This window comes from Petaurus breviceps, unplaced genomic scaffold (assembly GCF_028583685.1).
Source record: "Petaurus breviceps papuanus isolate PSGF00001 unplaced genomic scaffold, PetGlider_PUasm1.0 90639, whole genome shotgun sequence".
NCBI classification, from domain to species: Eukaryota; Metazoa; Chordata; class Mammalia; order Diprotodontia; family Petauridae; genus Petaurus; species Petaurus breviceps.
Genome location: NW_027187296.1, coordinates 2,809,610 through 2,826,146, shown reverse-complemented (window position 1 = coordinate 2,826,146; position 16,537 = coordinate 2,809,610). Strand labels below are relative to the sequence as shown.

General features: G+C 37.3%; 1 protein-coding gene across 3 annotated transcripts in view; it reads right to left on the bottom strand.

Moving 5' to 3' along the window:
• Positions 1–774: 774 nt before the first annotated feature.
• LHFPL6 (LHFPL tetraspan subfamily member 6) overlaps positions 775–16,537 on the bottom strand; it is a 301,838-nt gene continuing 286,075 nt past the window's right edge. For all 3 annotated transcript variants that reach the window (XM_069064625.1, XM_069064627.1, XM_069064626.1), the window contains exon 4: positions 775–1,897. In XM_069064625.1, the coding sequence (XP_068920726.1) occupies positions 1,779–1,897 (119 nt within the window). In that variant the 3' untranslated portion in view covers positions 775–1,778. The remainder of the gene's footprint in view (positions 1,898–16,537) is intronic.

Sequence of the window (16,537 nt, the reverse complement as noted above, 5' to 3'; positions counted from 1 at the left end):
CTACTCAGAAAGACAAGTGACAATTCCCTCTGCCACACTGTCTGGGAATGAGGGATTAACTTTCAGACAAGGAAAATCAAGTCACATAAGAATCCTGAACTTTGGTAAATGGTAAGGTGTAAACCTGGAGTAAAATGGGAAATTCTATGCTAAGGGAGCAGGCAAGGATGGAAACAAAAACAAGAGCCAGGTTGAAATGATAGAGCATCTGAAATGAAAGTCAAAACAAAGCAGCAGGAGGTCTGTAACAGAAGGACAGAAACCAACAGTTAGGAAATCAGAAGACAGGAGTTCTTGAGGCTTGGGTGGTCATGCACACACTCCCACACCACACCACACCACACCACACCACACCATACCACACCACACACACACACACACACACACACACACACACACACACTGCCCAGGGACAACATACCCCACCTCTCCCTCCACAGCTTCCTTTTGATGAAGAACTAGAGCATACAAATGATGTCCCTCTTTGCATCTTAAAGGTGTTCCCTGGGTCCCAGGAATTCAACACAAGGGAGGAATTGTTCTCTCATCTTGATCTGAACAAATTTTGCTAAGACTTGGGCAGCAGATAATTGCACTGGGTAGGCAGCTAGGACTCAGGGTTGTCAATACAAAAGGATGTGAATGTTAGTGTGAGACCCAGAAGCCACTCAAAGGAAGACAGATTTCATAGGGATTATTCATTTGAAAGGCCATATTTGGGGGATAAAAGAAGCAAATCAACTCATCCAATTACCACTCTACAACTCATTTAAATATTGATCAAAGAGAAATTTATTCACAGAGCTTTTAAAATACAAACATAAAATAGCACTTTTTTTTTTTTTACAAAAATGAATATTGAAACAAATGAGGATACAACACAGTAGGACAATCATGAAACAAAAGCAAATGTTTTCTGCTTATACTTATCTATCAGAAAGTGAATTCATCCTTCCACTGGACAGTGAGCTGTCCCTTTGTCATGAGTTTCAGCAGCAAGAGCTGCATATATAGTGTAAAATATGGCATTCTTAGGAGAATGCTGAACTTACAGAAGCTTAATTTTAAAAATCTGAATAAACAGTGATTACATGTTGAGGAAGTTTATGCAGGATACACAAAATACTGATAAAGTGGCTTATTGGTCCATTTATTAGGATTAATGTATGATTTATAATGGGATAACACTGAAATTTAAATGATAAAAAAGAAAGATGAAATAATGCATTGTCTAAATCTCCATTTTAATCTGTGCCATGTTGTGTGTGTGTGTGTGTGTGTGTGTGTGTGTGTATGTGTGTGTGTGTGTGTAGGTGTGCTTTTGGGAGTGACAAGCCTAAAGGGAATTTTTGGAGATTACACTGCCTTCCAACACAATACTGTTTCCACTGGTCATTTAATATACTGTTTTGTTTAGTTTTAAATGTTACAACTAAAGAGAATTTCCTGCATGTATAGCTGCATTCTTATAGAGCAGACCAGTAATACTCGAGGATAGGGGGAGCATCTTATTCCCTACAATGTCTTTAGACTTTGGTCCATCATTTATGTTCCCCCCTTACATATCAACCATTCCTCTTATAAATCCCCCTCCTCCCTCCCATCTCCCCACCCCACCCTGTGCCAGATGATGTCCTCAAGAACATTCAATCTCATGTTATAAGCATTGTGTTAGATAAGTTTCATAAATCCATCTTTCCAAGTTTGCTTGGTGCTTGATTCTTTAGTCTGAGCTCATTCCTTCCCTCCTAGGTCTCGTTGCACCGTCCTTGGCACCATCAGTATGGGTACTGCTTTTGTTTCTTGCCAGAGAAGCAGGCAAGCCAAGTGCACAGCAGCATGGCCGTGGCTGCCCCTCCACCAGTGCAGTAGTAAGCCCAGCCAATTTCACACTTACCTAGGAATAAACAAGGAACAAAAGTACACACATCAGTCCTTTTACCTCAAACTCATATTCCCCAGAAATTCATTAACAAATTTTTACTGATGCCTTTAGTTTTTAGATCATAGTCATGTCTGGAAATATTCCTGATCCTCTTTAAAGCTGAACCATCTCTTGTAACAAATGAAAAGTTAAGCAAAAAACACTTGACACAGTGGACACTTTAAATAATGCATGTGGCAATCTATCCTGGTAGTCCTCAGGCTCTCTATCATAAGAGGAAGGGAAGTTTTATTATCTATTCTCTGGGACCACACCTCTTTTCAATTTCCAGAGTTTAGTCTCCTTTCAGGATTCTGTTCATCTGTCATTACAGGTATTATATTTATTGAGTTTGTTTTTGTCCCATTTATTTAACTTTGTATCAGTTCATTCAAATCTTCTATGTGTTTCTTTGAATTTATCTCCATTATTTCTTGCTGCACAATAATATTCTATTATACTTATATGTCCCAGTGTTTTCAGCTACAACCCAAATCAGTGGACAACCACTTTTGTTTCTAGTTCTTTTCCATCAGAAAGTATGCTGCTATTAATATTTAGCATCCATCTTTGACCTTTTGGGGGCATTTGCCCTCTAGTAGGATGGGATGTCAGGGTTTTTTTTTTTGGAGATAGGAAATGGAAATACCAGGCTGGAATATAATGACACTGCACCTTTAAGGAAAAAGAAAAAGGAGCACATATACTAGAATGTGCTTTTCTATGTTTACTCTTCTGACACTTGTTAACACTCATCCAGAAAGCACTTTCTGGGCATCTACAGTATCTTCTATAATGGCCAATTAACCAGAAACAATGCATTGGCCAACTGCCAGAGAAAGGTCTGAGTACAGTAGGGCTGCCAAACAGCTCAATTTGAAGCCCTTGTTCTGGCATCTGTATTTTGCAAAGGATGTCTGGGCCAGGAAGTTGGAGCTCTCCGGTGGTCAGCCAAAGCAGTTGGGGATCATATAGAAGAAGGACTGTGTACATTTGCTCTGGGAGATTCTCTAGACTTATCATCACCTTTTACTTAAAGGGACATAAAACTTAATCCTCTTTCATCAATACTTATTTATTCCAGCCCCTGAAGAAAATATAGAACAGCAGCAGTCTCAGCTCTGATGCTATTATTTGAAGAAAACAATCTGGGTAGTAAATCCAATGCTGGTTCAAAGGTGTCACATATACCTTTATGATACTGAGGGGATAGGAAGAAGAATAAGGAGGAAGGGGAAGGATAAATAACTATTTTTCCTTTAAAACTGCAGGATCTAAGAAGAGAAATCCATTAGAATGTTGAAGAGAATACTGTAATTTCCTAGAAATCAGAAATACAGACATTTACCTCTTTGAGCAAAAATATTCCTTGGGTAAACACCTGTCCTTCATTAATCAAAAGATTAATCCAAACAATTACCTCATAAGTAAAATTATCATATATATTGTTTCCTCTTCAATGAGAGTCATGATTCCTAAAGGAAAGTAGTCTTTGGCTCTGAGTCACCCACTTAGGTCAAAGGGATGGATTTTCTGCATTCAAGGACATTTTCTATAGGATACAGAAACTTTGAATGTAGTAGAGTACTTGGGAGGGAGTACCAAAGAGAAGGGAAAAGGAAGAAAATTTCCCTCTACTTCTTGACAGTCTCTTGTTTTCTTACTGCCAAATGTCCCTCCTCTGTTCTAGTCTTCCTCCTGCTATTAGGTGCTTCTTTCCTTCCCTTCTCCCTTTTACTTCTCACAGCACAGTCATTTTCATAGGGCACCTGCAGAGTTAGAAGGAATTTAAGAGGCCATATAAAACTATGTAGCTGGATTCTATCATTTTAGACATGAGTACATTGAGTCTTAGGGAGGGGAAATGATTGACTCCAGGTCAGACAAGGAGTAAGCATCTGGAGCAAGATTGGGTACCTTGTCCACTGATTCCAGAAGCGGTACTTGCCCTTTTGAAAAAGAATTAATAGGGTACAGAGTCAAGATGGCAGAGTAGAAGCAGGACTTCTGCATGGCCCCAGCTTCCACCTTCCCCAATCCATGTAAAAGCAGACTCTGAACAAACTTTGGAGCTACAGAACTCACAAAATGACATAGAGAAGCTAACCTCCTGTTGAGGACAGCCCAGCAGGCTAGCAGGAATCGGCCAGCACAGCACTCTGGGAGCTGAGCCCAGGTCCATGAGAGTCGGAGGTTTTAGCCCCAGGCTGGGCCTGACCAGCTGCTGGCTGGAGGGACTTCAGATCACCAGCAGCTGTGGCTGGTTCCAGATTTATCAAAATATAGATGCGAAGGACAAAGTGAGAAATCAGTGCAGTGTGGACTTTGGGACCAGTAGTTGGGAGTGCATCGGCTTTGGCCCCAGGGGTGAGAAGCCCCTGAGGAGCTACAGCTGTGCAGCTAGCGCCATGTTGCAGCTTCAGCTCCTGGCCTGCAGACTGTAGGGGGACCAAGCGACCAATTTGAGGGGTAATCGCTCTTGCTTTAACCTGCTTGGATCTGGATTGCAGTCTAGGGTGGAGGTCCTGGGGCATGTGACCAGCTTGCCAGAGTGTGTGGAGGCTTCAGAGAGGGCATCCAACTAATACCTCTGGCAGCTGAGAAAACCCCAGCATTTGGGACAGGAGCTCCCCTGTCTAGTGGCAGAGTCCTACTGTGGCAAAAAGGTCAGGGGTCAAATGACTGAAGGGCGACATGACCAGGCAAAGGAAGCAAAACAAACAGAAGAATACATTAGATTCCTATTTTAGGGACAAAAAGGAGCAAAGCATGGAAAAGGAGGAAGACAGTGAAGTCAGAACTCCTGCACCAAAAGCTTCAGGGGAAAATATGAGCTGGTTACAGGCCATAGAGGACCTTAAGAAGCAGATAAGAGAAGTGGAGGAAAAATTGGGAAGAGAAATGAGAACGATGCAAGAAAATTATTAAATGAGAGTCAACAGCCTGACTGAGAAAAATCACACCTTAAAAAACAGACTAACTCAAATGGCAAAAGAGGCTCAAAAAGGCAATGAGGAGAGGAATGCCTTAAAAAGCTGAATTTGCCAGATGGAAAAAGAATCTCAAAAGATCAATGAGGAGAATCATTCCCTCAGATTTAGAATGGAGCAAAGGGAAGCTAATGACTTTATGAGAAATCAAGATGATGTTAAACAGATCCAAACAAATGAAAGAATAAAAGGCAATGTGAAATATCTCATGGGAAAAACCACTGACCTGGAAAATAGATCCAGGAGAGATAATTTAAAAATTATTGGACTACCTGAAAGCCATGATCAAAGAAAGAACCTAGAAATCATCCTCCAAGAAATTCTCAAGGAAATTACCCTGATGTTTTAGAACCAGAGGGCAAAGTAGAGGTTGAAAGAATCCACCGATCACCTCCTGAAAAAGATCCCAAAAGAAAACTCCTAGGAATATTATAGCCAGCTTCTGGAATTCCCAGATCAAGGAGAGAATATTACAAGTAGCCAAGAAGAAACAATTTGAACACTGTGGAAACACAATCAGGATAACACAGGATATGGCAGCTTCTACATTGAGGGATCGAAGGACCTGCAATATGATATTCCAGAGAGCAAAGGAGCTGGGATTAAAACCAAGAATCACCTACCTAGCAAAACTGAGTATCATGTTTCAGGGGAAAATATGGTCATTCAGTGGAATAGAGGACTTTCAAGCATTCTTGATGAAAAAACTAGAGTTGAATAGAAAATTTGACATTCAGATACAAGAAGCAAGAGAAACTTGAGAAGGTAAACAGGGATAAGAAATCATAAGCCACTTATCAAAGTTGAACTATTAACATTCCTACATGGAGAAACGATAATTGTAACTGATGAAACTTTTCTCAATATGAAAATAGTTGAAGGGAATAGAAATATATATGTCTATATTGGAGGGTATATGGGCGTATGAATACATATGTGAATGTGTATATATACGTTTACAGGTATACATAGGTAGAGGGCACAGGACCAATTTAATAGGAAGGGATGATGCTTAAAAGGTGAAATTAAGAGGTGAGAGAGGAATATAACGAGAGGAGATGGAGAGAGACAGAATGGGGTAAGCTATCTTATAAAGAAGAGGCAAGGGAAAATGGTTACAATGGAGGGGAAGAACAGGAAGGCAAAAGGGAATGGGTCAACCTTATTCTCATTGAATTTGGCTCGGGGAGGGAATGAAATACACACTAAATAGGGTATCTCACCCTACAAGAGAGTAGGGGGGAAGGGGATGAGAAGGGGGATGATGGAAAGGAGGGCAGGCTGGGGGGGGGAGGGAAGTTGGAAGCACCCACTTTTGAAAAGGGACGGGTTCAAAGTAGAGAATAGAACAAGTGGGAGGTGGGATAGGAGGGAGGGAAATATAGTCAGTCTTTTACAATATATCTACTATGTTAATGTTTTGCATTAGCTACACATGTACAACCTATACTGAACTGTTTATCTTCCCAGTAAGGGTGGGTGACAAGGGAGGAAGGGAATGAATCTGGAATTCAAAGTTTTAAAATCAAATGTTTAATATATATATATATATGTATATATATATATATATACTATTATTAATACTATTTTACATGTAATTGGTAAATAACATATACAGGCACTGGGGCATAGAGATCCACCATGCCCTACTGGAAAAGTCAAAGGGGGTATGGGAGAAGATATCGGAGAGAGCAGATTGGAGGAGGGGATATCCTGTGGGATTGCTATTTTGGGGTGGTGGGTAGGGGAAAAATGGGGGGAAAATTTATAACTCAAAATCTGGTGGAAATTAATGATGTAAACCAGAAGTTAATAAAGAATTTGAAATATTTAAAAATATATAAAAAATAAAATAAATTTTAAAAATCAAAAAAGAATGAATAAATACCTTTCTACTGTTGAATTTAGAAATGTATAAACTTCATATCACAGATGGGAAGTAATTTGGTTTATATATTAAGATGTCCATTTCACAAACAAAGAAGAGAAGCCAAAGCCTGGCAAAGATAAGTGAGTTGTGCATAGTCACTGTAAACTCAAAGCAAAATATTGGAATTCATAACTAATGATCCCTTGTGTAACTAGAAACCATAACCACACACACACCCACATTTGTATATGTGTGTATGTACATGTATAGATAGATATTTACAATGAATCATCTTTCAAAAGAGAAAAAAACTCAAGTGTTTCTGAGGGTAAATACCTCTATATTTTCACTAAGCTTTGTGGAGGACAATTTTTAATCCCAAGTACATTCTTAAAGTCTTTATAGCCCCTGTACATCATGCTTAACATTCAAATAATAATAGATCCTGAGGGATCTCATCTCCTCAGTGTTAAGTTTCCCAAGTTCAGGGCCTCCCCTTATTGCTAATGGACAACACACGCCATTTTTCAAGGGCACCAGAGTCCCCATCATAGTACAGAATTTGCTGATAACCCTGGGATACTGCAGCTTTATGTCATGGGAATGACCTCCATTTTGAATTATTCTCCATCAAATCTCTCTCAGTTATTTCAATGATTTAAATAAATCCAGGAGGGGAGGATAAATAGGTAATGAATAGACTGTGACTGGTTTAGCATCTTTCAGCAAAATATGTGGGAGGTGTGATAAGCTTGAGATCCATAGCAAAGAAGCACAAATCAGGTCTCATTAATAACAACATATTGATCTAATCCATAGTTTCATGACCTGAACTAGAAAGGCATAATATATAACATTCCTTATTAGGTATTAGATATTTTAACATGAAGCAATATCTGAACTGGCATATCATTTTGGGTTAGTATGTGTCAGTCAAGGTAGACAAGTACATTAAAAAGAAGGATGAATAAATAATCCTATTGAAGATAAAATACTGTAAATTGAAGGGACTGGTGAATTCAGCATAGGAAAGGAAATCTGAAGACACAAGGCTAAGCTTTATATCTTCTTAGCCAGCAGGGAGTCGTTGGATGGAGGCCTTTCCAGAGCCAAATTCACAAAGCTCAGCATCAGTTCCCAGATCAGATCTTCAGCCACAAGAGTTTAGTAACACCCACCACTCCAGGAAAAATCCTGAAGCCAGAACAAAGTGCTCAGATTGGCCAATGGAAAACCTACTACACTAACAATTTCTGCTGGGAATTTTCTAACACTGCTATTTTTGGATAACTGTTTATCATGAAAGTTATGATAATTTTTATTTATATACCTGTAATGTTAATGGGATTTAAGATCTTCCTGCCCATTAATAGACTTCATGTGGAGCCCATTAAGGGAAGCTTGCTTAGGGGAGGCTTGCTTGTAGGAAGGCTTTCACACCTTTTGTTAATTTCTAATTAGGCACTAGTCATGAGGGTTGTGATGTCCTCTGGCTCTAAAAAAGGTATATATATATATATATATATATATATATATATATATACTCTGAGGTTAACATTTTGCTTTGGGGCTCATTCATTGGAAGAGTGTTCTTCTGATTTGACCAGATGAAATTCTGGGTACCTGTGAAGGGGCCCCCCACTCCCACCCCCTGCCCTCGGCTTTGAAAAACCCAGATGTTGGTGCTTCTCTCTCTCTGGTAAATATGTATTATTGCCTTAGTCAGACAGTTGGATATGTCTGTTGATCTGTGCTAATTTCTCAGACAGTTAGAAGCCCTGTATGTAGGTATTTATTTCTCTGCTTGTATTTTCTGTTTGTATTTTCTCTAAAGTTCAGGGTGCTGATTTTTCCCCTGAACTAGTAATTAAAAAAATTGTTGACCCCTTAAACAACTATCTTTCCTAGTAAAGCAGATCTAAGAACCTGTGCTAGCAGCCATCCTGGTTATGCTAGGGTGCTTGCTGATACACTACCTTGTTTATGACCCATGAAATCTACAGTTAACTTATAAAACCAATTGTTTGCTAGTCGAAAAGTGGATAACTTTTTTTTAAATACCAAGAATGTACAAGAAGAAAAAAGGTAAACCTATCATTCCATGAGATAATGTCACTGACTCTATAAGCATATATGTATTTATGTACATAAATTGGTTAATATTGATCAACAGGATCTAATGTTAATTTTTTGGTCTAGCTAATATGTGGGTGCTATTCAAAACACAAGAAATAACTCTCCTTCCCCCTTTGGATGTGAACGCTTTCATCTACAAAGTCAATTACAAATGATATAATCCTTCAAAAGATGTTCTTGATGCCACCTGAAGATAAGCAGTCTCCTTAACAGTTAAATTTTGGATACTAGCTTGTTAGTATTGGGTTACCAAGTCATGTTAATCCAATTCAATTCAGTTAACATTTATTAAGTGTTCACTATGTGTCAGGTACTGTGCTAAAAACTGGGGATACAAATAGAGGCAAAAGATAGTCTCTGCCTTCACAGAGTTTGCAATCTAATGGGGGAGACAACATGCAAACAAATATATGCAAAATGAGCTATATATAGGATAAATCAGAAATAAATAACAGAGAGAAGTCACTGGACTTGGGTTTGGGAAAGACTTCCTGTAGGAAGTAGCATTTGAGTTGGGACTTAAAGGAAGGAGGTAACATGAGATATAATTATTCATATGTCACAAAGTCATAGTCATGGGAAAATTCCATAAGAAATGAGGAAATAGATAATTCCAAAGAGACATGGAAAGACTTATATGAACTGATGCAGGATAAAATTAGCAGAGCCAGAACAATTTATTCCATAACATCAATATTATAAAAATGAACAATTTTGAAAATTTTTGTAAACTGAAGAATGAAATAAGCAGGAACAGATGGACAATTTATATAATAACAGCACTGAAAAAAAACAAACAGCTTTAAAAGCTAGAAGAATTCAGACCAATACAATGACCATTCATGATTTCAGAGGACTAATGAAGAAACATGCTATCCATTTCCTGGGAGAGTACTGATAGGCCCTGGGTACAGAATAAAACATATTTTTTGGACATAGTCAACAAAGGAATTTGTTTTACTTCACTGTGTATATTTATACAAGGAATATGTTTTCCCTTTTCTGTTTTCAACAGAGTGAGGAAATGTGAGGGAAATTTTTGTTTATTAAAAAATAAAATTTAATTTAAAAAATTCCCAACTACCCATTTGGGGAGCATATCCTCATATTTTAAAGTAATTTTAAAATGTTCTAGGTATATTCAGAAGCGAGATTTCTAATATATTTGGGCAAATCTACAGGCACCCTGACATGTTCCCTCCTGATAAAGAGTAAGAGCGATAGTGTCAAACTCAAATGGAAATGAGGGCCTTTAAACTATACATAAAGATGTTTGTAGGCTGCAAATTGACTTAGGAAACCACATAATTCTATATTTATTATGTTATTAAAATATCAGCACATTAGTAGTACAGATAGTAGCTGTATTTTAATTTGGTTAAGGCTGAACTTGAGAGTGTTGTGTTTAACATTTCTGGACTACAGTATCATTCCTAACCATTGATGGAAATCAGTTTGGACATGATGTTTTTATTACTGTTTTTGGTAGATAAATCATATGATCATAAAATCATAGACTTCAAGTTGGAAGACATCTTGGAGAGGTATGACATAATAAGATGAATGTTCACTTAAGGAATTAGTTTCATTACCTTAAAATCAGTGCATGACTCTTTTCAAACATTCAGAAAAGCATAATAAACTTAACTAGGAAATAAATTCAATACATGCAAGTGGGTTTGTTTCTTATTTCTTGTTAGTTTAGGGGGGAATTTACATTGCAAAAATGTGTGATAAATCAAAATATCTAGGGGTGGCTAGGTGGAGCAGTGAATAGAGCACCGGCTCTGGAGTTAGAAGGACCTGAGTTCAAATCCAGCCTCAGACACTTAATACAAAACTAGCCATGTGACCTTGGGCAAGTCATTTAACCCCAATTGCCCTTCCTTCCCCCTCAAAAAAAAAATGAAAATATCTAGCTTGAAAAGGACTAAGGTAAATTTTCTAACTATGCATACCAGCACCATATACTTGGCCAAAATGGAAATAAGAGTCTTGATTGCTTCTTACATGTTAAGAATTGATATTAGGTTAGGAACTAGTGAAGTGGGAAATAAGAGTTATTCCCTATCTTTTCACAGAACAGTCAGAAAACTTTTTTGGAATACCTGGGTTGGTGGAAAACAGTAACTTTAAGACTGAATATTCGTCATACAGAATAACACAGAATTCTGAGCAGCAATCAAACTAAACAGAACTAAGAAATACAGGGTCATTTTTTCTATTTGTTTGCTTTGTCCATATCATCTTTCTTTCTCGGGTAATATGTACCGGTCTTTACATATTACATTAAGGCAAAGAGAAAGGATTTTGATCAGAAGGCTAGATTTCTTTGCCATCTTTTCAGGAAATTAGAGGAATAAATCTATTTAAACCCTTCCCTTTTGCTCTTTGTAATGCTTCATCAAACAGGCCTCCAAGACTGGTTGGCAAATTGCTGCTTTCAACATTGGGGAAAACTACATTTGACAGATAAAATAAAGGTTACTGGCACTGAAAGACGTTACGTGGTGGGGCAAACAGTGCCTGCCTGCCAAGTCCATGGAAAAAAAAAGACATTATATGGCCGCATTCCAGAGCTGCTCCAAACCATGGCCTTTTGCAGCAAGAGATTAGAATGGAGTGGAGACTGTGGGATGTTATCAAAGGGATGAGAGGGTATGAAGAATGCTTTTAGAGTTAGCCTTTAGTTCTGTCAAAGTACCAGGTCTTGCTCCAAATAACGTCACTGAAATTTTATTGCTTCCTTTCCTCTTTCCAGACATATTAATTTTGGACTTTCTCACAGTGAAATAAAGAAAACTGAATTAGAACTTGAATTCTCAGAAAGAAAATATTACATTATTTTTCCATCACTGTCTTTTGTTTGCGTCAGTCATTTTCAAGAGGCTCCTTGCCTTGATATGAGTATGTTTCATTTAGGTGGGAAATTAGATTTTTAGAACATAAACCTGTTAATAGATATTAAAGTTGATTTCACATAGAAATTGGTAAAGGTGTGCACTCTGGAAAATGAAGATACCAATCTACAAAGAATGAGGGCTGGAGGTTGGAGGAGTGACCCAGAAGGAAAAGAAAAACATTTGATACAAAAAGAGAGGAAAAAAAAACAACTTAGAAAAAACTTCAGTAGATTTTCTTCTTGAATAAATCTTTATATCACTATTTACATCTAGATGTATGATTTGCATATACATTAATAAAAGAAACAAAAAGACTCTGTCAATAACACCAATAACCTTTGTTCTTATGTAAAGCTACCAGACAGGGACAGAAAAGCCACTAACAGAAAAGAAACAGGGATCAAAAACCTGCAATCTAAAGAAAGTAAGTTTCCATTCAATTCTCTGTTAGAAAGGAGCAGTCATGGACTAGCAAAGAAAAAAAAAGGAAAGGGAAAAGTAAAACAAAGGAGTAGAAAACACTGACTTAGCCAGCTCTCCTGCCAAACTCTCTAGGTTTGTTTTCTTCTTAGCAGCTATTCACCATTGGGTGTTAGTAACAATGTTATTCTCCTCTGTAAATGTTTTGCAAATGAGCTTGTACTTTAAACTGGTGTTGGCTTTAGCTGTCACATCCTTTTACTTGGCAAGATGATTAAGCTACTGCTGACTGAGGAAGTTTAGGGGCTCTTTCAGCCTCCTCATTGTGGCGACTTTTTCATGGCTAAAATTTCTTAAGGAACAGTGAGAGAAGCGATGTACTTGCTTGTGTTGGTTTCCAATTTTTCAGAGTTGACATCTTTTAAACAAGCTTAATTAAAACTATAGAAATTACATACACACACATATTCTCATTTTTATAATCTCTTTTAATGAGGAAAGAGGCTGTGGGTGTAGAGATTAAAGAAGTGGGTTGAAGTTCTACCACTGATACATACAGATTGTGTGACAATAAGTAAGTCTTTAACTCTAGTTAACTCAGTGCTCTAAGCAACTTTCTTAAGCCTATAATTGACAGAGGAAGTGATGACTCTCCCTCCCCAAGGCATCCCTGATACCAGATTTACCAGTAGTGGAGTCTCTGTCTCTTTAATTTGTAAAGAAAGAATGAAACAGTAGAGGAAAATAAGGAGATAAAAGAAGGCAGAGAAAAGTTCCTAATGACTGTATAGTGAAGGATTGATACGTATGTGTATGCACATATATGCAATACGTATCAATATATATTTTATTTTTTAAAGGAATGCTCATTATTCTCTGGCAAAGTGATAGTTCTTATTTATTCATAAGTCCTGACTCTCTTGTAACTTCATCTTCTCAACCCTCCAACTCTACTGTCTCCTCCATATTTTTAGCAAATAACTTCACTGTGAAGACTGAGGCATCAACCTTGGTGTCATCTTTGATACCTCACTTTCCCTCACCTCACATAACCAATCAAACGTCAATCCTATCAGTCCTATTTTCAGAACATCTCTCATATCTGTCCCCTTTTCTCCACTCACATGGCCAAGAGGCAATCTTAGATACTCATCACCTCTTGCCTGGATTATCAAAATAGACTTCTAACTGGTCACTTTGCCTCAAGTTTCTCCTATCTAATCCACTCATCTGACAAAGTGGTTTTCTACAACACAGGTCAGACCATTTCCTTACCATGTTCAATAAATTCCATTGGCTTCCTATTTAATCTATAGAGTAAAATATACCATCCTTTGGTGTTTAAAACAATAGTAATAGGCAACATTTATATAGTGCTTATTATGTACTGGGCACTCTGCTAAGTGCTATATAATCATTACCTCAGTTGATCCTCACAACAACTCTTGGAGGTAGGTGCTATGATTACCCCCATTTTACAGATGAAGAAACTAAAGGAAACAGAGGTTATATGACTTGCCCAGTGTCCATCACACAGCTAGTAATCATCTAAGGTTGGATTTGAACTCAAGTCTTCCTGACTCCAAGCTCAGAGCTCTATCCACTTGTCTACTTTGCTACCTGACTCAAAGTGGATCCAGCCTAGCTTTTCGGATTCATGATATACTATTCCTTTTCATATACTCTATTACCCAGACAAACTGTTCTTATTCTTTCTCAAACATGACATACCACCTCCCATTTTGTGCCTTTGCACAGGCTATACTTTTTCACCTGCCTCCATCCTGATGTACTCTTCCACCTCTTAAAATTTCTAATTCCTTCAGAGTTCAGCTCATCTGCTATCTCCTATATTAGGGTTTTCCTAACCCCACCTCCCAACTGCTAATTAATGGTTCTCCCTTTAAGTTATCTTGTAATTTTTATTTTGTCCATACATTCGTAAATGTTTATATTTCACTAATAGAATATAAGGTCTGTGACGGCAGGAATTGTCCCATCTTTGTCTTCATATCCCCAGGGCCTAAGATACTGTCTGGCACATAAGTAGATGTTTAATAAATGCTTGATTGATTGAACTTCCTTATTTTTTTTAATCCAGTTCTCTACTCCCTCTACTATCATCACCCCTCCTTCCCTGAGTCTCAGAGAAAGTGGTACCCATTCTTCTGGTAAAAGTCAATCCATTTACCCTCAAATCCATCCCCTCCAGCTTCCTCTGTGACCTATAAATTATTCTCCCTGCCTTATGCACCTTCATGCTTTTCCTCTCTACTATGTCTTTTCTTCCATCCTACAAATATGCCAGGTGTCACCTCTTTTAAAATAAATAAAACCATCACTACAACTCAGAACACAACCTTTCTCTTCACCTTGCCATTCCCTCAAGTTATAACCATACCTTTCTCTTTTCCATTACTGCCAAACTCCTAGAAAGAGTAGGCTATATTCACTGCCTCCACTTCCCCAAAGTCTACTAATTTATCAACCCCTTTCAATCTATCTAATATTCCTAGTTCTGCCTGAGTCCAAAGAGAATATAAAACTACATAAAATTCTTCAAATACCTGAAGACAGAGACCATTCCTCCTCACGCTAAGTCTTGCACAAAATTGTTGATGAGCAGTATATAAATAACTGGATTTGAGGGAAGATCTATTGGTGGCACAAAATAAAAACTGTATCCTGGAAAGAGGATAACTATAGCTATTTTGAGCTTTCTTATAGCTATAATAGCTCCTGGGACAGCAAGTTTTGTGCTCAGGCATTGTCTTCTTAGAGGACATTGTCTTCATAAACAGAGTATTTAGATATTGCTGACATATGCATATATGCATACACTCATCTATATAGGAATTGCTTTTATATATAAATGTTTTTTATTTTCAAGGCCAAAATAAAAAAAAAAACAGGAGAAAAGTTTGAAGCATAAAACACCCAGTATGAAGAAAAATCTGTGAAAATTGAAGACTTTGAGAACTAATTTTTAGAATACTACATTCCATCATTTCCCCACACTATATAATTATTTTAAAATTGATATGTTAGGAACTATTTAAATTGGCATACTTTTTTGTACAAGTTCATGGGGGCAGATAAGTGGGCTGATAAATAGTTATTTCCAAATCACTAAACTTGAATGGTGGCAACATTTATTTTATGATCATTATCTTCAGAGAGGAAATGAGCTGGGTGCAGAATTGAAATTAGCAGGATGCAAACAGGCTAGATTACATTGGGGAAATTGCAGAGGGCTCTCAAGAACCCCAAAGTTCTCCCTGACAGGAGGTCATCCAATTTCCATTGGAACACCATAGATGAAGCTTTGACTTGTTCATATATTACTTCTACTGGTGTAATAATTGTATTGCTATATTAAAATTTATTGTCATTCTCTAATCAGTGGGCATGGACTTTGTTTCTAGTTTGATTATTTTTGTATATTTATGACCTTTCTGTCTTTATAACATCCTATTATAAGTAGTAGGCTCTCTGGTTAAAGGATTTGTACAGTTTCATGACTTTTCTCACATAATTCCACATTGTTTTATAAAACATTTAGACAAACTTATAATCTACCAACAATGTGCTTATCTTCCTACAGTCCCTCCAACAATAGATTTCCATTTCCCTTTCATTTTTATCAACATATTGACTATAAGGTTAAATCTCAGAATAATTATATATATATATATATATATATATATATATATATATATATGTATTAGTGATTTTGATGATCCTTTTATATGATTGTTGTTGTTGTTGTTGTTGTTGTTTTTTGCCTTTTGGAGGGCAACTGGGGTTAAGTAACTTGCCCAAGGTTACACAGCTAGTTTTTTTGTGTGGGTGTTAAGTGTCTAAGGCTGGAACCAAATTCGGGTGTCCTGACTGTAATGCCAAGCAAAGGCAACTTCCCAAGGTTCAAAATACCAGCATAGCTGCTCTCCATTTTATTCAGTGACAAATTAAGAACAGAGAAAATAAAAATATAGCATAATTCAAAAAAAATTCACCAAGTGTAATTCAATCAAGTACTACTCTACCCCTGGACATTACATTCATTTAATTAATCACAAAGTCCCTCTTCTAAATACTACTCCACCCTCTAGGAAATACATTCATTTAGTCAATCACAAAGCCCCTCTTCTCAAATGGAGATTAGTTTCCAATTATAAGTAAAGTACATTCATTTGTTCAATCACAGAGCATAAAAAAAAGTCAAAAGTTTCCCACCCTTGGATTACAACTGAATAGGCTGTCTACCCCAGAGTTACAACAAGCTTAAGCACAG